Here is a 24890-nt window from a genome sequence, read left to right as displayed (position 1 = left end):
AAACTACAGGTGCTACTGTTTCGGGTGAGACTGTTTCATTTATATTCTTCATTGTTCTCTGATGATTGATTTTATATCTGCTATTGTTATCCCTTATCTAATCCACGCATGTCCAGGATTCTAGAATTTATTTACAAAGTGTACTGGCCACACACTTTGTTTCATCTATTTTTGTGTCAGTCTCTAGATTAAAGATTCCACCAATAGACATTTATTATTCAAACTTAATGTTATTTCTGCATTATCAGACATGCATATTACTACACATTAGGATACCAGGTGTAATAGAGAATTGTAGGTACAGGATACCAGGATCACCCTAGCAAGAAGCAGGAGTCATTGGATACCAGGCATGATATAGAGAACTTCAGGTACAGGATACCAGGATTACCAGGTTTAGCTTAGAAGCCGGAGACATTGGATACCAGGCACAATAGGAGAAGTGCAAGTACAGAATACCAGGATTCAGGAAGCCAAACTATCCACAAATCAGCAGTCTGTAGAACAAGAAGATTTGACCCCCCATTGGGAAGGATAAGGTGACAAATAACTGGGAGAGAGTAGGAGGGTTAATAAATCAGCCTATGGCTACAGAATAGAACAGATAAAAAATGGGTCTGCACATGGGCAGACCCGAATCCAAGATGGTGCTCACCATTGGCCGGTAGGCAGTGCATCAGCACTGGATGGAACTAAGAGGACGGCCAGGTAATGATGCCAGACCACACAAGCAAGCTGGTGGGTCCGGCGCATGACACCATCCATGCCATAATCAGCAGGCAGAATAATATAGAAGATTTCCTTCCAAGCTAGCTGACCAATGTTTAACAGGCTGTGCAATGTTCAAAATGCTGTACTCACAGAGTCAGATCACAGTAAGAAAGTTGCCAGAATGCTGAGTTGGAGTTATAATGCTGTTTGTAAGGGTACAGAGTCAGTCTTTGTATGCCATTTAGCCAGGGCAATAGAGCCAGAGTTGAAGCTGAAATCAGAAAACTGAAGAATCCTGGACAGGAGACTATATGAAAATCTAGAGTGAATCTCTTATCACTGACTTGGCGGCATAGCACAGGAGGGACTTTTAAACGCCTAAGATCTAATCGGGTTAAAGGGGAATTACACCTTATTTTAAGGAGAAAGGTGTAAAATGACTCCTGCCCAGCACAGCTGAAGAGGTAAGTCAATGTCTCAATCTCAACTGAGTTAAAAAGAAAATCCTAATATCCTAACAGTACCCAATGTTTTAGAGCAGTGATATGAGGCTACAGTCAAAATGATGGTGGGCAATTGTGGTGTCAATTTCGCCTCTATATAAAATGAAGTTCGTACTTCCAAACACAATTGAACATAAAGATAAAAATGACTTTAAATGCAACAGTTAGTAATGCCATTTACAATGTAAAAAAATAAATTATCTAAATAGTTACTATGTATAAAACTAAGTGCTAGTGAAATTAATCCCAAAAGAGTTGTGATTGACAAAGTTAATAAAAGCTCTAATAGAAATGTCATCCTCATCCTAAACGGAAAATGAATCATCCTTGTACCTGCCATAGAGAAACAACTCATAACCATAACAATAAAAAATGTAAGTAGTATATTAATGCAGAATACAACCTTTTAAGTTAGAACAGGCACAATACTCTTTAGAGTGGCCATATATCTATTATAATATTAATGAATATATTATCTCACGTTGGGGGGACACTCTGTCTGCAGCTGGTGTCCCTCGTGATGATGACTTTTGTAAGAAATATCTAATGGCCTCTGCTGTGTTATCAAAGAACAGGGTTTTTCAATTTTCCACGACCCTAAGTCTGGCCGGGAAAAGTAAAGCAAAACACTTATTGCTGTCTATTGTGTTTACATACAGCTGAAAACTCTTTTCGTTTTTGTGACACAATGACAGAAATCTTGAAAGATTAAGATTTTTATTCCTTCAATAATCAGTGACCCCCGTTTTCTATATGCCCCAAGTATTGTTACTTTTGCTTTTTAATCCAGGAACTTGGCAATGACAGGACGGGTTCTGGGCCTATTCTATGTGTCCTTTCAATTTGGTGTTTATCCATTGTTTCTTCGAGCTCCAGAGCCAGAGGGATTAAAACACTTAGGTAATTTCGTAAATTGTGGGCCCATTATTGTTTCTGGTATACCTATGAATCTGAGATTATTTATCAGATTCCTGTTTTCCAGGTCATCAAGCTTGTCTATTAGTTGTTGTAAAGCTTTGGGATGGCTATCCACTTTGACATCTAAAGACTGATTTTTGTCTTCTACATCGCTAGTACATTGTTCCAACTCAGCAATAGCAATGCGAGTTGTGTTAGCCGCAATATTAGATAGGACATTGTCAACCGTATCATGCAAAGCTTGAAATTGTTTATCAATCTGGGGCATAAATATGGCTGAGAATTCCATTGCCGAGATGGAAGGGGATGTACTTTGCAATGAGACCACTGTGGAGTCAGAATTATTTGATTGAGCAGTATCTGACAATGGACAGGGTGGGGGAGAGGGTTTTAAATTTATTAGTATGTGATTTCGGCTTTCCCATTGTGGAAAGAGGTACTTTGGGTCCCTGTTTTTTGTTTGTGTAATTCTTTTCCCATGGGATGGAAAAGATAAATAGAAAAGGGAAACCCCCGTCAAGATGGGGTGCCTAGGTTGTCAATTTTGAGATAAAAGTTTACATTTGCTTCTCTCCTTGAGAAATTACATTTACATTGTTTGAATAGACAGTGAATATACAAGTAATATTCTCAGAATTCTGGCGTTCAAGTTAGTCAGTCACTAATACAATTGAATGATCACATATGGATCAATAGTTAGTTAAGTGACACTTTACTATTCTAATTATATCGCAATACAATTTTAACTTATGATGTTCAGGAGTATTGAGCATCCACCACCACTAAGTGGCAGCAGAGTCACAGCATATGTGTATAGCAGGCTATTCAAAACCAGTTAGCAAGGTTCAATCACATGCAAGTATTAATGCCAATGGAGAAAATTTTGACAAATATGCAAGATGTTAAATCTTATGAGTCAGATATTCAATTTTAAAGACTAAGTATTGGTCATTAATTGTGTTAACTGTGTGAGATATTTAATTTACTTGAGAGTTCGAAAGACGAACACTAGATGGCATCATTATCAGCTAATAAATTTGCTCAGAGAAATAGATATTTATCTACTAAGTTATAGACCGTTTTACTTCTGATGTTAAATAAGTATGGGCAGTATAGCCAAATTTTGTTAGCATATCAGATGTAAAAAAAAAGAAAAATAAGTGAAAAAAAAAAACACAGTCCTAATAAAATTTGAGTTATCCACCTACTGAATCTTGTAGAAAGATATATGGGGCCAATTGTAGGAGGTTTGCACTGTCCAAGCCAGCCGTAGTGTGGGAGGAAGACGCAGGGGTGTCCAGTGACTCCAATTCGCTCTGTGCACCCGCCTCCCTGGAAACTCAACTCACCGAAGGATGCCAAACACCAAGATCTCCTGCTGCAGGGCAAATTCACTGCTCTCAATGAACACCAGCTCCCCGCATCCACGACACACGGCACAATCTAGGCACAAACCAGGCTCTCTTCTCCTATCTCCTCTCTTCAGATCTGGTGTGCAACCAGGAACAAGGGAAGCATCCGCTATTTCTGTCGCGCCCACCTCAAGAAGCCGCACACCGCCCGACAATCCTCCGATCACGGTGGTTCCGTGCTTCAGCTCTTCAAGCACCTGGAGAGTCGTTGGACGCTTCTCTCATTCCTGCCGCCTGCAGTCCCCTGCAGGGACAGGACCTTCCGATAAAGTTGGCAGGTAAGTGTAAGCACCCTCAGCTTTGCACTGTGTCTCATTCGGGTCACTGCCAATCTTCATGGACGATATTGAGGAGGTTAATTCAGCTTCCACTCCGACTTAATATGCTTTCAGTGGTGACAATATTCTTCTCCACTCAGATGTTGTTCGAGTAGGCAAGGGGTTTTACTTCAGCCTGTGAAGTTGTCTTTGCTGAATGGTGGGAAAACTAACGTGGCTCTCACACAGAGCCGGAAAGAAACAAATGGACTCCATGATGCTATATAGACCTCAGGCAGGTCCTCACACTCCTGGGATTGAGATGAGCCAAAAGGTGTTATTATTAGAGTGTGCCGGTGCACTGATGTTAATGGATAACAAGTAGCTGCACAGTGCCAGTCTAAAAAGCAGCCATTCCAAATGCCCCATCAACAGGAAGTTCCTAAGTTTCTTTTCTTGTTACCGTGGCACCATGCCTGCAACTTCAAATTCCACAATTGTGGTCATGCTTAGGCTCTTGGCTGTTTAGGGAGGGAGTGCAATATAAAACATTAGGTCTCCCACCTAGTAAGATTAGAAAAGGTTTTGTTTGTATAAATAACTTATGGTATTAATTTATCAAAAGGAAATTGCGCAGGGTGCTTATTTATATCATTGTAATGTACTGATTTTGTTGTATCCAATGTGGCAATTTGTATAGAAAATGAATTCATTTCTGAGGTATATGTCTGATTCAATAAGCATTTGTTTGAGAAGTGTAGCTTTAAGAGGAAGCCCTCATTAAGGTTAATTAAGTCTATTCATGTGAGTAACCAACATGTCCTTTTTATTCTAAATGCACCAGAGGCGGTCGTTACTGGTGTTCCTGAGTGGCCTTTTGTCCAGTGTGTTAGAACCTGTCTGAACATTGTAAACAGCACCTGATGTAGGATATCACAGATAAGTGTAAATTTTGTTAAGTATAAATTGCATTTAAATTCATGTTTTAGGGACACATATTGCATCCGATACTAAAAATAACTCAGACTTCTTGGGGCCAGCAAAGAATTGAGGGGGCTGGCTTACCCCCTGCTATGCTGTGTCCAAAACTGTATAAAACAGCATTGGTTTGTACTGAAATGTATCATTATTGTTCCATCTGACTTTCTTATCACTGGTACCTTCAACCAATGTGAACTGTCCTTATCAGGACACTGGAGCTAATAAACATCACTTGCTTCAAGATCCTCCTTTGACAACTTCTTGTATTTGCTGTGACTTAGAGATAGACTCAAATCTAATCCGTTTCCGGCTGTTCTGAGGTTTGGACCCAGCTTTCCAGTACCACCGCTCTGCCCGCTACACAGCAGCTCTGGCCAGTGTAAAAGGCCAGGGGGATCCATCCACAGCAACCCTGATCTATAGGAAGAGGTCAAGGGTACCAGTCCAGGTGCACTAACATTGGGGTACACGAGCAGTGACAGTTACCCAGAGGGAAAATGGTTCTGGATGCCATTAAGGAGTCCAGTGGTGGCAGCAGCTTAAGCCCCTCCTGCTGTGGTTAGAAGGCGCAATTGGGATAAAGAAAGGGAACGGTGGCAAAGTAAGCCCAGCCGGTTCCCAGCAACAACATAGAGGGTGGCATAGGCGGTCCATCCTGCTACAGTCACCCACTATCCAGTCAATAGAGACACAGATTTTTGGCGCAAATGAGGCCTGAACTAAAATATTGGGTGTGTTTACATGGCCATTCATTCTTGCAGAGAACCCACTGAGGAAATCACACACTGGTAGCAAAATGTATCTGGACAACCACAGGAAAACAGACCTCCTATGCCACCCTGTCTGTTGTTGCTGGGAACCGGCTGGGCTTACTTTGCCACCGTCCCCTTTCGTTATTCCGAATATGCCCCTATAATTACACATATAACCAGTAATTATGACTAGTTATGCATCATAGTTTCAAAGTATCCATAAATGTTGTTTTAATAGCAAAGTTATTAAAATTATGAGCAAAAATAAGTAATCCATTAACCGCTAATCATAGCTCAATCATGCATGGCATCAATATTAAATTCATGCTGACTTCTGTTGTACGCTCTAATAGATACAGTTTGCATTGGATCTATTCATAATAAAAATAGGGAATACCAATTGTAATCTCTGACTGCAAAAGGACTCTCCTGGTTAAAAATATAATAAACACTCTTTTAAAAAAATGGGTAAAATAAAAAGATAATAGATAAAAACACATCAATGTTTGTGCCCCTATAACTCCATAAGTCCGCAATTACATAGTTGGTATCTTTGTATTTGGAAGAGCTAGACAAATACATTAGGGGTAATTTTCTAGGATTGCTTTACAAATATAAAAACCCTGAGTACAATTATAGAAAAAAAATGTATTGGTGCTTTTCCCTACCTGAACAATGTAAAAAGCTATAGCAATAGCTTGCCAGAAACTCCAATATCTGCTAAAAGACATAACATTTATTATGTAGTGTCACGAACAATCTCCCAGCTTGGTCTTGGAGTGTTTGCTATATGAGGTTGCACATGATTTCAGCCCGCAGTCTCTCTCCACCTATCACACAGGTTATAAACCTACTGAATCGCCCCAAAACAGCGCTCACACCTCACACTCTTCAGGTTTGCCCCACCTATTGAATACGGCCAATAGGACCGGAATATACTGCCCCACACGGCTTCTAGCTATTCACAGACTAGCAAGACCCACACCAGCAAGCACAGGGTTAACTCTTCACACCTCCAGACTGTTGCACAAATGTATATGCAAGCATACACATAGCCTGTTTATCAAATGTATTAACAAATCACAACTTGGTTGAGCTATTTCTTTCGTTAGAGTATCAAGGACGCAACATACTAAATTATAGATTTAATATACAAAAGTACAGGGCATACAGATATAAAAATAATGAATAAACAATTAATAGTTTGACATACGCAAGTGTCACTATCATGAATTGCATACTCTGTGCCATGGGAAATTTGGCAGATGGACAGCTTATCAATGTGAATTGATTTGCCAAAGAGTCTGACAATTTTCTGTGTCTCGTCTCAGCATTTTAAAGACCTATCCCTGCCCCCAGGGGGTTGTGGCCTGTGACACTTTTTTCAATCACCATTTGCATGTTGCCTGATTTACTAACCAATTCTACTATGTGATCTAACTTTTCTGTAGAGCGTCACATCAATTTTATCATTAATAAATCCCCTATGACTCTGTCCATCTTTTGATACCAAACATGATGAAATTTTGTCAATTTGACATACCTTTTCCAAAAGATATGTGATTTTAGCTGTTCCCGGATACCACCAGTACCTGTCATTCACAACTCTGGTGTGATTTCTGCTCCTCAGTATGGAGTCCACCTGGATATCCAATAAATATGAACCATGAAGGCATTTTCCTTTGAAGCTCATATCTCTATATACCTGTATATGCCTGCAAAATGCTGCCTTGGGCCGCAAGGATGTCCAGCTGTGACCGGCCCCACAAAGTCTATTCAGGAGTCTAAAAACTAACTTGTCAGGACATATCTCACAGCAAGAGCTCTTTGAAGCTGCCACAGGTGACACTCCTATCTTCTCGCTCTGGAATGTGCAAAGTCCTCCAATACATTTACATCAGAGACTCTGTCCTCACATTTTACACTTTCGTAGCTGAATTTATTAATGGACTCATTTGATATAACATATTTACACTGCAGTTATGATTTATCCCTTATAAATAACTAAAGATGCTCACTGACCCCTGTCAAGTGGTTTTGGTTTTGGATCTGGATTAGCTTTATGTTTTGGTTTTGGCAAAAACACCCTCGTGTGTTTTGGTTTTGGGATCTGTATTTTTTTAGAAAAATTGCTAAAATATGCTAAAATCACATAATAGTGCCACTCCTTGTTTGGTTTGTTTGGGACCCCACAAAACAAGTTAACAATTGCCTTAAGCCACTTAAGGTAACATTGCTGTTTATTAACTCTACTGTGGCAAGATGTTGTTATCATCCTCACCCTCGTGTGTACATCATCCTCACACATTATTAATTCATCACCGTTGGAATCCACCGTTACACAAGTCTCAGTATAGTTTGAAGTAATTGGCAGGAAAGGCCTTCCTCGTGGAACTTGAAGTTAATTTTTATGAACAACACCTTTTCTACATTTTGAGGAAGTAGCCTTCTATGCCGATCGCTGACAAAGTTCCCGGCGGTGTTGAAAACTCTTTCCGAGTACACACTGGAGGGTGGGCAGCTTAGGAAGTGCAAAGCAAGTTGGTACATGGGTCTCCAAATTCCCCTTTTTTCCTCCCAGTATGTAAAGGGACTGTCTGATGTGTCTATTTATATGCCGTTGTGAAAATAATCCTCCACCATCCTTTGGATGTTGATTTCATTAATTAATTTCATTTCTGAAATTGAGCATACATTTTCCTCTAATGCCTTACTGTTTTCTTCCAGCTTGGCTTTTACACGTAACAGTATTTGTGCATCACTTTTGGAGTCCGAATTACTTGGTTTTGCTTGGTCATGAGTGACCTTACAAGAAGATGCCTCAGTAACAATTTTAGATCTCGCACTCATAGAGAAAGGCGAAGGCCTCATTCTTTCTTTGCCACTGCATGTGTAGAATGGCATTTTGGCAATTTTTATTTTTTTGCGGCAGATAACTTTTCATGGATTACAGCTCTTTTTTTCTTCACCACAGTAAAAGGTGTTTTTTTTAAATGTTTTTTTCCCTGACTTAAAAAGACTATGTACTTTTACATAGGCTTTACCAGATGATGTACAGGGATTACTATCATCAGGACTGGTGGCAGCAGCTGCTTGCTGCTCCTGCTCATCTGTGTACTGCTGTGAATCCATATTTGTATTTCAGCAATGACAAATTCAGCAATGGAGCTCTTGTCTTTGGGTGTATATAACACCCTACACTTTTTGGTGCAAATTCAGAAAAAAGCCTGCAAGGACTTGTATATTTGGATTTCAGCAATGACAATTAGCAATGAAGCTTTGTTGAACACTGCTACAACCCTCCTCATTCACTTCTGTAAGTTTGCCTGCCCAACACTCTATTCTACCCCTTCTGTATCACTCTCTCAAATGGCGCTAGATCGCCGTGGAGAGCGGTATTTATAGGTTTCAAAATTCGCGAGATCCAAGTTCCCACGATGACATTTTGCCTCGTTTTGGAATCCAAAAGAGCGAAAGTACCGAGCTATCTCGGTACTCGGATCCCCTAAGTTCAGGTGGGCTCGGTTTTCGGGAAGCCGAGCCCGCCTATCTCTATAAATAACTGTAAGTTCCCTATGTCCACAACATGTAGAATAAGAAAATCGAAATTATTTACCGATAACATTTCTTGGAACTCAATAAGAAAGAGACAATTTGTTCCTTACCACATAGGTCCACATTGATTCACAATGACACACGTTTATTGATGAGTATTACATTAGGTTATTCTATTTATTAAACCCCATACAAATCCACAAACCCAGATGAATGGATACATGTATCCAATCATCTGGAGAGCAGCAGTTGCATTAATTACATTGTAAATGATCTGTCACCTGCCACAGCCTAACCAAAAACGTCCTGAATTTCAGTGAGTGGCCCATTTATCTTGGAATGACATACATTTGGTATGTTCTGGGTATTTGTCCATTTTTATTTGGTTCTGGAGTGATGTCAAGATCTTCCGGGGCAACATTTGATTTCAGGTTAAATCTTTGCAATATGGTGGCAAGAAAGAGAAAAATCTCCATACGTGCCAGGCCTTCTCCAATACAACTCCTCTTACCTGTGGACAATAGATGGTCATTAAAAGAATTGTCACAATATGAGGTAAACTGATACCATTAGAATTTCACAACAATACAAAGGTGTTAGGTAAGACATTCCTCAACTTGTCTTCCTTCCACATCCCAGCGGTATAATCTAATGTAATATAGATTAGCGTTATACATATAGATTTTAGTTAAGAAAAATATTACCCAGTGAAAACGGCAAGAAGGCCTCATTGTTCTTGAAACAGTCATTTTCATCCAAAAAGTGTTTGGGATCAAATTGCTTTGGGTTCTTAAAATGTTTAGGGTCCTTCAAGACCGATGTCAGCATGGGAAATATTAGAGTACCCTAGAAAGCAATATAAAACATGTTGGAAATATGATCACATACAAATTGGTAGTCCAGGTGCTAAATGAATGATAACAATATTAAAAACAGTACTCTGTGCTGCCGTTTAGGGAAAAATTTCCAATCCTTTTGCCTCTAAACAAGAAATCCAGTAGTTAAAACTGTGCTCAAGAAAACCCACTGCTAAATAATAGCAGTGATTAGCTAAATCTTAAATGTATTAGATATACTAGATATACTATGTATTAGATATACTAATTTACCGGTAGATGTAGCAAATTAGTATAACAGAATTTAAAATGTAGAAAATTATATAAAATCAATTATGAAAGAAACTATCAGTTTATATTAATCAATTGAAAAAGTATATATCAGTACATAAATCATCAGGATTATATCGTTTACTGACGTAAATGAAACATGTCAGCTTGTTGATCAGCTGTCATATCATCAGTTTCACCAACCCTGTTAATTTACCCCCGCTATTTATAGGATAGACTTGAGCTTGAAGTTTAAAAAGATATTGGGGCAAGGTTGGAGAGAAACAAATCAATTCCATGATGATATTTACGTAGACACCAAAATTAGATCGCTTTCACTATACATGCAGTCACACGGGAAACAGGCATATTATCTTCTCATACTTTTCCCTCCAACATCTGACACCTGTCACTTATGTATTATTTCATTCAGACATGATTTTCCATTTACAAACAAACAAATAAATGAGCCAGTTAAACCAGATTGTCTGCTCCAGTCTTTCAGATGGTCATCTTAACTATGTTGCAACTGTTTCTTCCAGCAAGACACATGCTGGACAACAATCAACTATAAAGGCTATAAACTAAAGGCATAAACTATTGTTCTGAATGATCAAAAGGTTATAGTCAGATTTGATCTCAGAATGACAAAATGTATGCTATATAGACCATCTTAAGTGCAGCGGCTGGCTGGACTGGCTTGCCAGTCCTATAGTAAGCTAACTCGGACTGGGTCACTGGACATTTTCATTTAAAATGCTTCTAATAGGCTACTTGGACGGGTCTCGCCCCCTGGGATAAAATTACCAACCGATAGATCTGCTCATGACTTTAATCTCGGGATTATATTCAAGAAGATTATCAGGGGATAATGCAGATGTTGTTTACTCCATGTTTAATCTACTGTATATGAATCACTAGGTTTAAAATGGAACATGTCACTCTCTCCCCCTTCCCCCCAAAGTTTCTTACTTTGGGAATGTTGTATCCTCTGAATGTTGTGTCTTGGCTGGTTGCATGTGGCAGTGAGATAGGTGAGATGTCAGCAAACCTCTGAATTTCATGGACAACTGCATCTGTGTATGGCATATTGATACGATCCTCCACTGACGGACATCGGTTTTGTCCAATTACATGGTCAATCTCTTCTTGAATGTTTCCTAACAGGCAAACATTACAATTGAATGTTTAAAATAAATACGATTACCCAGAACATAAGATTAAACAGTTCATCTCAAAATGTAAAAAAATGGGTCATTATTATTTTGCAAGACCTGCCTTGAGTATTACTATGTATGTTGATTCCTCTTTCCTAAATGTTGTAATTGAATTATTCCTTTCAGATACCTGTCCTTTATTTTATATATCTGGGACAGAGAATACACTCTACCCACCTCTTTTCACTTGAACCCTTCTGCATCCATATCCTAACTCTTAGGTGACATACCTGCAAATTCTGCAATAGTAGGCACAACATCTTCACCAGCATCGATCTGAATTTTGCCAGAATTCTGACAAAGTATTTTTTCTACCCTCAGATAGTAGAATTGCGGGGTCTTGTTTTTATGATTTGGGACAGTCTCACTCCCACTGGTAGCTTCCCTCTAGTGTCCAGGGCCAAAATCCTAAAGAGTCAGAATGTACATTGTGGTGTGTACATAAGTTGAGGCGACATTTGAGGGGACAAGCTGCCTCCTAAACAGCATCCATTGACAGCTTACTAAGCACTGTTTAAATACGGCCGTACTGAAGAATTGTTGAATCTAGGACCCAGAGTATCTCTCAAATCTACTAGCCTGCAGGATGAGGGCTCATTGGGGAAAACAAACAAACAAAAATAAAAGCCATCTGGTTTGCCAGAACTTTTACTTATATTTTATTGATTTTTCTTATTGTTGTTCTTCCCTTTCAAGTGGGGTTGATATATTATGTCTGACTCTCATCTACTGCAGGCATAAGGTTTGACAGCCCTTTGAAGATATAATACAGAGGTTCTTACTTTGCACATCTGGGTATTTGAGAAGAATAAGTAAACCATATTTCAAGGTTGTGCTTGTTGTCTCCGTTCCAGCAAAGAAGAGGTCAATGACTGTACCGAATAAGTTATCAAAGTGGAATTCAGTCCGTGGGTTGTCTTTCTCCTGTAGTATTAAATTGAAATGTTACAAATAAGTTGGCATTAAAGACTGAACATGTATTACACTGAACTTGGGACAAGTAGTTTATATAAATTGTTAATGGTGTCCAAAAAAGATTCACTCGGTTATTACTTAAAGTTTCTCCTGTAAAAAAATAAGATGGTTTAATCGAATTTACCTAATGGAATAATATGTGCTGCTGGCTCATGTGAACCAAGACATGACTTTGAAAAACCACTTTTTGTTGCAGGTGGTACTGATATATATGTATACTTCACCTCCTCCATCTTTATTAGGAAACAGTCAATAAAGTCCTGAGGGTAGTTTACATCAAGTGTCACTTTGTGACTTTCCAAGGACTCTGCTATAAACAGCTTCAACTTGGCAAGATTTCGAAATATCTTCTGTTGGGGTCCAGGGAGTAATTGGAATGTCTTGGGGAAGATATTTAGAAGCTGTATAAAAAGGATGAGACAGTATTTATACTTCCCCTTTACATATGTTTTAGGTATTTACAAATGTCTAAACTAAAACTACAAAATATATATATAATATTTGTAAATAGATGCAAAAATAAGTGACTGGAGCCTGCAAACAATATTGGCATTTCAGCTGTTAGTGCACAAAATTAATATCTATGACAGGCATGTAATAAGAAATTTCAAAACAAACACACATATACGGGGCGCTGGTTACCCTATATCAAATCGATCAAGATGCAGCTATCTAAATGGGATCTGGACCCGTCAAGGGTATAAAAACTAATATGATAAGATAAGATAGCGCAAAACTCAAATCGATATGAAAAATTTATTACAAATACATGTGTATCAACAATAAGCAATTTGCTTATTATTTTTATTGTTGATACACATGTATTTGTAATACATTTTTCATATCGATTTGAGTTTTATGTAATAAGAAAAAGTGAAAATAAATGGTACTTACAATACCCCAAGCGGAGGCCATAACCACAGATATTTCTCTTATTAAAGCTAGTAGAGTCCGGAATTTTTCATCTTTGTAGTCAAACCGTTCTCTGAACACAACCGAGCAGATAACATTGGAGACAGCCAAACTCAACAGATGGGTCGGGTCAAAGGGGGCGTCTGTCAGGAGACATGAATTTTTATTCAATCAATAATACAGACATAAGGACATAAAGGCATCACAATCCATTTAGTTGTATATTTACTTTCTATTAGATTTGTGAAGTAATTTGCCATATTTACCCCTACTGATCTCTACCACCCTCATAGAAAACAACTAGACAACTATACAGGAGCACTATATGTAGTCCATGCACCAGTTTAGTAGCCTGTCCTCGATTTTTCTTTTTTCTTTTTTTAAATCTACACCACTCTGAATTAGTGTAAATATTTCCACAGTATTTTTATACCCATCTTCCTTAGTACTTTATTATACCTTGAAGTAACTCTACGCTTGTAATATGAATTTTAAAATAGCTGAATCTGTCACCACCAACATCAGATCACTCTGGGTTATATGTGCACCTCTCTCTGTGTGTTATTGCAGACAATGTAATCTTCCCTTCTGAACAGTAATATCTGTCACACGCTAAAACCAAGCGCAAAAGACACAAAATGCAAGTTCCTAATTACAGCAACGTAGCGTTATTACATCCAGTGTAACCGCATTATACAAGGACCATCTTTTTTTTAATAGTATTTTATATCACTGGAGATTGGATATTAAATTATAGATTATAAGAGTGCATTATAGTAGCAGTAATCTGGAGGAAGACTGTATAAACATACAGTTTATTTTGTATCTGACTCGAAATCTCTTTGAGGAAACGAGATAGAGACAATCTGTTAATTTCCTAGGGTCCATTTCAATTATCTGCTAGCTGCCACAGTAGCATCATGAGTATTTCCATGTGTTATTTTGGTAATGATATTTTATTAGGTGTGAGCAAAACATGAGCAAAGTTTTCATTACTGTATTTGCCAGTTTTGTGAGCATACACACAGTGGGGGGAATTTAATTGCCGGCGATGTGGCGGTGCGCATGTTACCAGCAATTATGGTAGAAATCTCAGCTCATTTTCCCCTCCACACCTCTATGAGGTGCGAGGAAAAATAAGCGGAGATTTCTGTCAAATCTCCCCCTGCAAAGTATCTCTCAGTTCGGGAGAAACTTCGTGGTAAATTGAATTTTCCCCAGTGTGTGAGGCTACTATGGACGCAAATTGAGTTGGCTCCTATAAATCATACAAACACAACATATGGTTCTACTCCCAAATATTATGGTATTTCTTTCACTGGCTGCTGAATTACTGACACATTAATGCAAACACATTTTAACAGTGATATTGTATATATGTTACAGTTATGATTGTTGTCCATGTGTATTAGTTACTGACTAAATCCATAAAAGCAATAGTTACACTTCAGCCCAGCCACCATCAGCATACCATTAATACACTTCAATCAGGCGTGGGCTTGCAGGCATCAGCCCGGGGGGGCACAGGCGGCCGCATCACATGACACGTGATGCGGCCGCGTGTGCGCTGACGCGGCCGCATTGCGTGATACGCGATGCGGCCGCCGGTAATATTTAGCTAATTTTTCATCGGGGGGAGGGGCGGCCGACCCGAACAGCCGTTAGACTGAGCTGCCCCCCTGCCCCGCCCACCCCTGACTTCAATAAGCCTGCATCATATTTACCAACATTTTTAAGTAACTTTCAGGGACACTGCTGAGCACTCAAACACCATACAGTATCAATGGACCTTGGTGCTATAATTAAGGTCCATTGATACTGATGAATGATGATAACATCATGTCATGTTTACAGAGTTTGATTCCAATGTATTGTTTGCATTTTAAATACTTCTCTATCTGTTCTTATCCTGGAAGGTTTATAAATTACATTTCTGATTGAAGAAAATTACATCTACGCAAATATTATTTTTTATTGTTCATTCCATCAGCACTGAAGAAACAGGGACATTTCCATGGAAAAAGGTGTAAAACAATTATGCTCCATTACCTCGCTTCTTACATGCTATTGACTGGTGTTATGTGTAACTGTTAGTACTGTACATCTCTGCTAACCTCCATTCTTCCTAAATTCTTCCACCAAATAATGTGCTTCTTCTTGTATCCGCTCTTCAATGCTTCTTTTCCCCATTCCAAAATTCCTCAGTGTGGAGAGTGAGAAACGACGCATCTGCTTCCAGCGCTCCCCATTGGTCAGGATCACTCCTTTAAACATAAATAAATGTTACTAATATGATATAAATCAAAAATAACTTAAATCAGAAGTAGACCATATTATTGCATCAGCATGGATCTGATTGGTTACTGTTATTTAGAGCAAATATTGCCCCTAAACACAATGTTATAGCAAATGAGCCTGAAAATGTCACAGCGGCAATAAATTTGCAATACTGACTAACTGTTGAGCAAAGTAAAGCGAATACTACAATAAAGTCTGCTTTACAAACCTAATAATCAAGGACTGATAATACTGCTCTCCAGACTTAAGCCATTATATCTTAAATCAGTGTTTCCCAAACTCAGTCCTCAATGACCCCTAACAGTGCAGGTTTTCCATATTTCCTTGTTGGAGCACAGGTGTATTCATTACTGACTGACACATTGTAACAGATCCACAGGTGATGTAATTATGTGTCAGTCAGTAATGATTCCACCTGTGCTCCAGCAAGGAGATATGTAAAACCTGCACTGTTAGGGGTTCCTGAGGACTGGGTTTGGGAAACACTGTCTTAAAAGGATAAAATATATCTATCCCCATATAGTATCTATGTACATAATCACCAGTGGTTTAATACATATTTTGGGTATTCTTTGCTAATGGCTAGGTGCATGTACACTAATATCCTTCACAGTATGTGCAGTACTGTAAGAGATTAAAAAAAAAAAAAATAGAGTTTACTACTCCTCCAATCCGCCCATTAATCTGTCTATTGCCCCGTAGTTAACACTCCATTTTAATGCCACTTTTATTCTATATAAAATAAGAGAACACAGATTAAGCAGTGTCTTGGAGTTGGCCTCTGCCACATTAGTTTTAGGAAGAACATTTAACAAATTCAATTATAACAGTTCCTTTCCACATTTTATCTACATAATAAACACATGATTATGTAATGCTTGGAAGGCTCCAATGTGATTGATGGGATAACATATCTAACATTTTATGTGCTGTATCAGATATATGCAGTTTAACGTTCAATTGTTGGATTAGTGTGAGTCTAAAGAAAGTCTGTTCACTCACCACAGCCTTTGAAGAGCAAGTTACCAAGTTCCACTTCACCTCTAATACCGAATGTGTCACCTTGGTTTACCAAAGCCTCTTTCATGCAATCATACCCAACCAAGACCACAGTAGGTACACTCGATAGGTAAATGGTAAACACAGGGCCATAAATCTCACTCAGCTAGATGGGAAACATAAAATAACATCTAGATAATTGTATCCTGATACATATGAGGAATATAGAAACATACTCTAGACCAGTGTTGGCTAACCTGTGACACTCCAGGTGTTGTGAAACTACAAGTCCCAGCATGCTTTGCCAATATATAGCAGCTTATTGCTGGAAGAATATGCTGGGACTTGTAGTTTCACAACACCTGGAGTGTCACAGGTTAGCCAACACTGCTCTATACCAATCTTGTCCTACTAATGGCTTTTGGATTCCATTCATCGTGGAGCTGAAAGGCCAGTGAAAAAAAATAATGGGTGGGGTGCTTTGAATAGAGGTGTCTGAGAATGTGGTATATTAATCACACACAATGGTATAGGATACCCTGCACAGAAGATGCTATCATTGTTTAATTGTGCTGAAAATACACGCACCTTCATCAAAGACTGGGGCATTTCTTTGGTGCTCAAATGCAGCATAGTTCCCAATACAGGCAGTGGAGATGGTCCAGGGGGCAGGTTTTTCTCCCTCAGTTTTCTCCTCCATGTGAAGGCGTACAGGATAAGGCTGACACAGACAGACAGAAGAAGGGTTCCTGTTACTCCCAGCTCCATTGTAATCTCAGATCAGCAGCCAGAATACAGGAAGTGTCTCACTTAATGTAAGGCTGTGTAGTATAAACCAGTGCATGCTGAGTAATAGCAAACCATATAAGCCGTGATCAGTAAACCTTGAGAGTCTAATGTGTGCATTTTACACAGAGGCACAATGAGATCAGAGAGGAAAAGGAAATGGTTCAAATTACATATCAGGACATTGAGACGTAACCTATATATTGTGTCAGGTGTGTAACCCAACACTGCAAATATATCACGTGAGAGTGAGGCCTGGGTATTGTAATAGAACACACATGCTAGTAAAGGAATGAACAGATGACAAGTGATGATATAAATAGGGAAAGTGACATGGGGCTAGATTTACTAAACTGCGGGTTTGAAAAAATGGAGTTGTTGCCTATAGCAACCAATCAGATACTAGCTGTCATTTATTTAGTGCACACTGCAAAATGACAGCTAGAATCTGATTGGTTGCTATAGGCAACATCTCCACTTCTTCAAACCCACAGTTTAGTAAATATACCCCATGGTGTAATAGGGGAAGTTATATGTAATAATAGGAGAGTGAGAGGCAATATATTTTATACATGTATGCATTATAGTTGGAGATTCAAGTGGTGTCTATTATTTATTTTACTAGGAAGACTGCTAGATACATTTGTTAAATCTGATGCACATTAAAACGCCAATAGCAACCAATCAGAAGGTTTGCTTAATTTCCTGTGCTGCACTAGAAAAATTACAGACTGTTATTCTACCTTTTTCCTATTCACCAGTTTTTTTAAATAAATACCTACACTGTGTAGTCTCTCATTAGGGATTAGAAATCTCTTAGAAAATCTCTGTTATAACTGCATGTCCCTGGCATTCAACTGCATGAATGCAAAACCATGTCAAGTTTTTTTATTATGGGCAACACCAATATTTTCTTTCACTATTTTCTGCCAGTAGGGTAAGTACATTATAATATACATGGCAGTTGAACAGTGAGATTGGAAATAACACAGACATCTATGTAATCACCTTATTCCCAGGTGTGGCTAACATTTCAATCATACCAATGTTCACACTTTGCTGTGCGTCAGTCACACTCTACTTTTTTTTTAAAAGAAAAGTATTACAAACAATATTTTTTTCACATAACCTAATGAGTTTCCTTGACCACCAACACGTAACTGTCAGATTGTAGTCAGTTACTTTCTGTAGCTGTGACTGGAAAACTAAAAGGCGCTGCTGGAAAAATATTAGGACCACTACAAATGTAATATTATAAATAAAACATGCAGGCAATCTAACACATATCACAACTTAGTTTATGTAAAATGTTTCTGTTTTTCTTAATAATAAACTAAACAAGATCTAGCAAATTACTTATCAATATAACACGCTTTGATACAAGTCAGCAACATTGTATTTGTTAATTTTTCTGTAACCTTCATGCTCAGGAAATATTCATGCCCTACACCAAACCCAGTCCTCAGGGCTCCCTAACAGTGCAGGTTTTCCAGATCACATGGGACATAATTAGGACCATCTGTGGCTCTGTTACAATGTGTCAGTCAGTAATGAATACACCTGTGCTCCAGCAAGGAGATATGGAAAACCTGCACTGTTAGGGAGCCCTGAGGACTGGGTTTGGGAAACCCTGCGTCTACACGACTCATGTGATTTTGCCCTGGAATGGGGCAGGCTTAGTTAAAACAGAGCAAAGGATTATTAGTGAGATATGTCCTAGGGCAGAGGTGATTAAACCCAGTCCTCAAGAACTACAACAGGTCATGTTTTCAGGATTTCTGTTTGTAGAAACAGGTGGGATAAATATTCACCCTGGAAAAAGAGATTAACTCCCCTGTGCATGATTAATGAAATCATGAAAACATGATCTGTTAGTAGCTCTTGTGGACTGAATATGGGCACCTACGCTCAAGGTGCTATTCAGTGGGTGTTTAGAAGAAATTTTAGTGGTTTTTTTTTATAGTTTGTTTGCATTAAATAGTTGTTGGGCATTTTGCCAGTAAAGGTTAGTCTACTTTTGCACAGTTCTTCTGTGCGGCTGTTTTTATACTAATACTTGTAGGCAGGGATTGTGCTGCTGACGGTAATTACCTCTGCACCACATTTATAGTAATAAGCAGTATAATGGTGGTGTACATCATTCATACGCAGCAAATATTGTAGGGACAAGATTGTGTGGTTTCTAAGCCGCCTGTGTAATGTTAGGACTCCTGTTTTATGCAGGATCTAATGCATTTTAAAAATAAGACAAATTGGGCTATTTATTTCACTAGGGAAACATAAATGTAACTACAGCTTCGCTTTCCCAGGATATATGATACAGTTACCTTCACACTGTATTTCTCTGTGCAGCATTTAAAATACTGCAACTGTATTTTATTGTTCCCAAATACTCTGTGTCCCGTGAAAACAACCAGGCTTGGACTGAGATAGACTACACAACAAGAATCCTTCTCCTAACAGAACTTATGTCTGCAGCAGCCAGAGCCAGGGAGGATACAGTTAAGTGTAAAAGACAGGGAGGGCTTACGTGACACAAGGTATCATGTCAACACAGATAGAATACTGGTAAGAACTTGCAGTCACTTGATTCTCTGCACTCTCACGGTATGAGGAGTGGATCGAGGCAGTTGTTAGGGAATCTCGAGCTTCTAAACATTGTTCACAACATATCTTCTGTGTTTATATTGCACTGTACTTCCACCCTCTCCCAAAAGCAATGTGTGATGAAAGGCAAGTTTCCCTTTACAAGGCAGCGCTGCTTTTAAATTTTAGCTGTCAACTCGACGATTTCCGGCGACATGTACAAACCGGAGTATGATATATTTACCCCCTGGAGTGTCACAGGTTAGCCAACACCAATATAGAGTGATGAATTGGACATTTGCTAACAGTGCTCCATGGCTCAGCTCCTTGACCTTCTAGTCCATTTCCTCTAACTCTTCTTTCCCTTTTACTCTCTGCATTAATTCTCCAATGGTTCTCTTCCTTCTATAAAATCCTTTTCCTTTGTGTCTCTCTTTGAGCATTTGAAGGTCTAGATTTACTAAACTGCGGGTTTGAAGAAGTGGAGATGTTGCCTATAGCAACCAATCAGATTCTAGCTTTCATTTTGTAAAATGCACTAAATGATAGCTAGAATATGATTGGTTGCTATAGGCAACATCTCCACTTTATCAAACCAGCTGTTTAGTAAATATACCCTGAAGTGTTGTTAGGTATTTATTTAATATTGCTATAGTATATGGTTACCTGATTTTTCATGATCCAGACTGAGAGGCAGGGGAGGGCTGGGGGCAAGACTCAATTCAGCCTATTGGGAACATTTTAAATGTAAAAAAAAAAAATGCAGGTGGCCCAGTGACCAAGCCCAAGGTAGCCCACTAAGGGACCGGGTCAGGGTACAGATGCCCCCCAGCCCAGCCTGCCCCTGTTGAGGGGTCTATTTAACAAAAAGCGGCTATAGATGAGATTTTCTGCAGCGATAGAAAATCCTCTATTACTGTTGTTTTTCATTAAAAGGTCGCCAGCTCAGCTTAGTGATGCTTAGCTCCCCGACGACTCTGGCTGACAGTGGTATGTAGAGAATCACCACTTTGTTGGCTAGTCGGGTCCATCTGCGCATGCCTGATACCCGTCATTGCTGAGTCACACATGTGCACTGCACTTGATGCCCATTCAGGGACTTCCAGTAGCAGATTGTTAGAAAATCGAAAAAAAATAATAGTTAAAAAAATAGAAACAAATAATTTTAAAATAACATTAAATGGAACAAACGCTTTATTTAATTAAATAAATATTTGTTTCCATTATCGCTGCTATCGCCATCATAGTGATCAGTGAATTGCATGGGGAAGCTCCCGCAGGAAGCTGTGACTTTGGGGCCTGGTAAATAGGGAGATTCCCTAACATCATTTTCATCGGACTTAGGGCTCTTCTCCCTATGATAATACAGTATCTGTATAAAGCTTGCAAGTTTGGCAACCCTTAAATAATTTAAAATTGTATATAGAGCAGTATTTACAAAAACAGTCCAGGGTCTAATTAACCAGAGGTCTAACTAGGCTACATGAACGGGGCCTTGGGCATCCCGGGGGGCCCGCTGACATTCATCGGGTCGGGGGCGTCCCCGCCTCCGGCTCCGACTGTCAGCTGGAGAATGACAGGCAGCTAACAGCAAATGTTATGCTGTTAGCTGCCTGCTGTCACTGTAGTCCTTCCACGGCGCGCAGTAATCTCCTTACTGAGGAGATCTCGTGAGAATGTGACTATGAGTCATAGTCTGATTCTCACAAGATCTCCTCAGTAAGGAGCTTACTATGCGCCGCGGAAGGACTACAGTGACGGAAGGAGGTAAGCGCTCGCGGGGGGCCTCACAGTACCCTTAGCCCGGGGGCCTCCATTCTCTTGTACGTAAAGGGTTCACTACCTTTCACAATCTCAACATCATGGTGTGCCAATTCTGTGTGTGTTTATGTAGTGTTAGGAAGGGGTATTCCAGTATATTTTTAAAAAAGTTACTTACTAAGATAGCCTTAATCCCCACTGTAAACAAATATTTTCTAAACCTATCAAAAAGAATTCTATACACACAAATATTCTGCAAAATTTGGACATGCATATTCAAGATGTTCATTTCATGCATGAGTTAGATGCATGAAATGTGACTTAATAAGGTTGAAGGAGCTGTCACAGACAGAATGTTTTAGGGGACAGCAAAATGTAGGAAATTAGTTTAAAAAATCTGCTGCTATTCACTAAATGAGTGGTTAGCAATACAACAAGTGAAGGAAAAGTGGGGGAGATCTCTTGTTTGGTCTTTTAAAACATAACTTTCATTAACATAGTAAAATATTTGAAAAAACTAAAATAAATATGTTCCATAAAAAGTCTGTTGGACTGCACTACTACAACCTTCACAGATGTTAGTATATGGTGGTCTCAGGCCCGGCGCTCCCATTAGGCAAGGTTAGGCACTTGCCTAGGGCGCCGGGCTCTGGAGGGTGCCCTCCAGAATGAAAATTACTTTAAAACTGTGCGGCGACCGCTGACCATACCTGTCACGGCCCCGCACAGCATTCAGATGCACGGGGGAGGGGGGAATAGGCTATTGCTCACCACCGCCGCCTCTCTGCTCTGTCTCCTCCCCTCCACTCAGTGAGTGAATGGGAGGAGACGGAGCAGAGAGGCGGCGGTGGTGAGGTAAGAAAAGACGGTGTGAGGAGGGAGGAGGGCGCCGATTGTTGCGGGCGATTGTTGCCTAGGGCGCCATGGAGGCTATCACCGGCCCTGGGTGGTCTGCACCTCAATACATAGTCATCTCCAGAAGAAGAGAGAGGTCTACGCCAGTAATCACCTAATCCCCTATAAAAATATTGTTATAGTGTCCAGGTGATGCGGAATACAACCGCCTCTTTGCATTTGACTGACCTGCCGCGAGTCAATCTCAAAGCATGAAGCTCATATAAGAAATAGCAGGTCAGGGCACTACTGTTATATTAACTGTTTGTGTAACTAATGCTAACCTTGGCAAACTTTCAGGAGGGCAGACGAGTGCAGTCTACGTGACCCGATGCGTTTTCCCTGCTGAGTGGCAGCATCCTCCTGGGGACAATCTTGGAAACCCATTAATCATCTTTATCATTCAATCATCCAAGCTGAGTGGATGCTTGTATTAAAATTATATATAGGGCTCAATGTTATTATGGTGGTGACAGACAGATACCTTGTAAACAAATACTGGAAGCAGTTCACCAGTACACTTTGGTGCATGTGTCTTCACTGACTTGCACAGACTCACTTGGTTTCAGTCCATGTGAAGGTGGTACTATTACATGTTTTATACATACATTTTATTTTGCCTATGTTAATGGCTTTTGCCTTGTTGATGGATCTAATGATAATTGTGGAAATATTTGAATAATGTAAACTTAATTGTTTTTTTAATAGTTGCCATTAATACAGAGTTGTGCAGACTGTTTTATATAGCACTCAAAACCCATTTACTGTTAGAAGCCTTTTTGGGTTTTTTTCTGGCTACTAGATAAATTTCCTGGAAACAAATCCATATTTTTCCAGATTTTGGAGTTATTTCAATATTTTTCTGGGCCTTGTTTGACTTGAAGTTACTTCTCTGCAGTAGGCAGGGGCGGATTTAGATTTTTTTTTTAGAGGGGTGATTTAGTCCCCGCCCTTTTTGACTTTTATTTATTTACTATGTGCTGCAGGTCCGTGTCGGCAGGCAGAGTACGGTGCTTGGCAGCTCTGATTGTGTTTAAAACACAATCAGAGCAGCCGGGCAGGATTCTCTGTCTGCCTGTCTGTGCCAACATGGACCTGCAGCACATAGTGTGCAGCTGCAGGCAGAACATTGGCTCAATCGCCCCCATTTGGATCCGCCATTGGCACTAGGTTGCTCAGTACAAGGAAACTCTGTGCAGGCTAGACATTCTCCTAGACAGTTTATTTTCACTGTAGATGATAAAATATAGAAGGAAGAATAAAGGAGAATCTGAAGTTTTGTGGGCCAAATGCACATTATCATAAAGGTTATCCCTAGCAGAATATCAGAAACTCAATTTAGCTCTTAGTTCAAATTATATTGTTAATGATTAACTCTCTACATTGCATAACTCATGGGATTCAGCTTTTCTCCCTAACAACTACTGTATTTTACACACTGATGTTTCAAATATCTCAAACTGCCACTCAGAACCACACTGATAGGTGCAAGATGTGCCTGAACGTGACTTTTCTCTCACTGACTGGTCGGCTCCTGTTATTGAATGCTGCACATATTGCCACTGAACAGCGGGGAGATAAAACAGGTTCTTGTTAAAGTGGGTCTAAAGTAAAGATTAGCTGTGGTAAAGGGTAGGGATGCAAGCTCACATTATACTTTTGGGAAGTGCCTCCATTCAAATGTTTTGTGGGACTATTTAAAGGGTTGGGTTACAAAACTCAATTTTTTATTTTTATTTTTTTAAAGCGCGTGCTTCTGGTAAGTGAAGTGTTGTTGCCGTATATACAAAAGGGCAATAAAAATGCAGAAAATGCAAAGCCTCTATGTGTCCAGTGCCAGGTCCCATCTCTATCATCATCATCAGCTATTTACATAGCGCCATTAATTCCGCAGCGCTGTACAGAAAACTCACTAAAATCAGTTTCTGTCCCATTTAAGCGTACAGTCTAAATTCCCTAAGATGCAAACACACACACACATACACAGACAGAGGGAGTGACTAGGGTCAATTTGATAGCAGCCAATTAACCTACCAGTATGTTTTTGGAATGCGGGCGGAAACCGGAGCACCCGGAGGAAACCCACGCAAACATGGAGAGAACATACATACTCCACACAGATAAGACCATGGTCAGGAATTAAACTAATGACCCCAGTGCTGTGAGGCAGAAGTGCCAAACACTAAGCCAACTTAGCAGTAGCTATATGGGTCAGTGGCAGCACATTTTGTGATATAAAATGATTATTACTGCTGTCCACTAGCCAC

General features: G+C 39.5%; 1 protein-coding gene across 7 annotated transcripts in view; it reads right to left on the bottom strand.

Annotated features, from left to right (window-relative positions):
* Nucleotides 1–17515, bottom strand: part of LOC142102234 (cytochrome P450 2C8-like) — a 48414-nt gene extending 30899 nt beyond the window's left edge. Inside the window, exons 1-9 of one of the 7 annotated variants that reach the window (XM_075186962.1) lie at nt 17185–17515; nt 16600–16762; nt 15414–15563; nt 13282–13442; nt 12612–12788; nt 12195–12336; nt 11168–11355; nt 9794–9935; nt 9214–9600 (exon numbers count right to left, since the gene is read on the bottom strand). In XM_075186962.1, coding sequence (XP_075043063.1) covers nt 9419–9600; nt 9794–9935; nt 11168–11355; nt 12195–12336; nt 12612–12788; nt 13282–13442; nt 15414–15563; nt 16600–16762; nt 17185–17364 — 1485 coding nt within the window. In that variant the 5' untranslated portion in view covers nt 17365–17515 and the 3' untranslated portion in view covers nt 9214–9418. The other 6 variants (XM_075186958.1, XM_075186959.1, XM_075186961.1 and 3 more) reach the window with 6 other exon arrangements.
* Nucleotides 17516–24890: the final 7375 nt, after the last annotated feature.

This window comes from Mixophyes fleayi, chromosome 9 (assembly GCF_038048845.1).
Source record: "Mixophyes fleayi isolate aMixFle1 chromosome 9, aMixFle1.hap1, whole genome shotgun sequence".
NCBI classification, from domain to species: domain Eukaryota; kingdom Metazoa; phylum Chordata; class Amphibia; order Anura; family Limnodynastidae; genus Mixophyes; species Mixophyes fleayi.
Note: the sequence above shows the minus strand (reverse complement) of the source record. Positions and strands in the feature narration are given on the sequence as shown.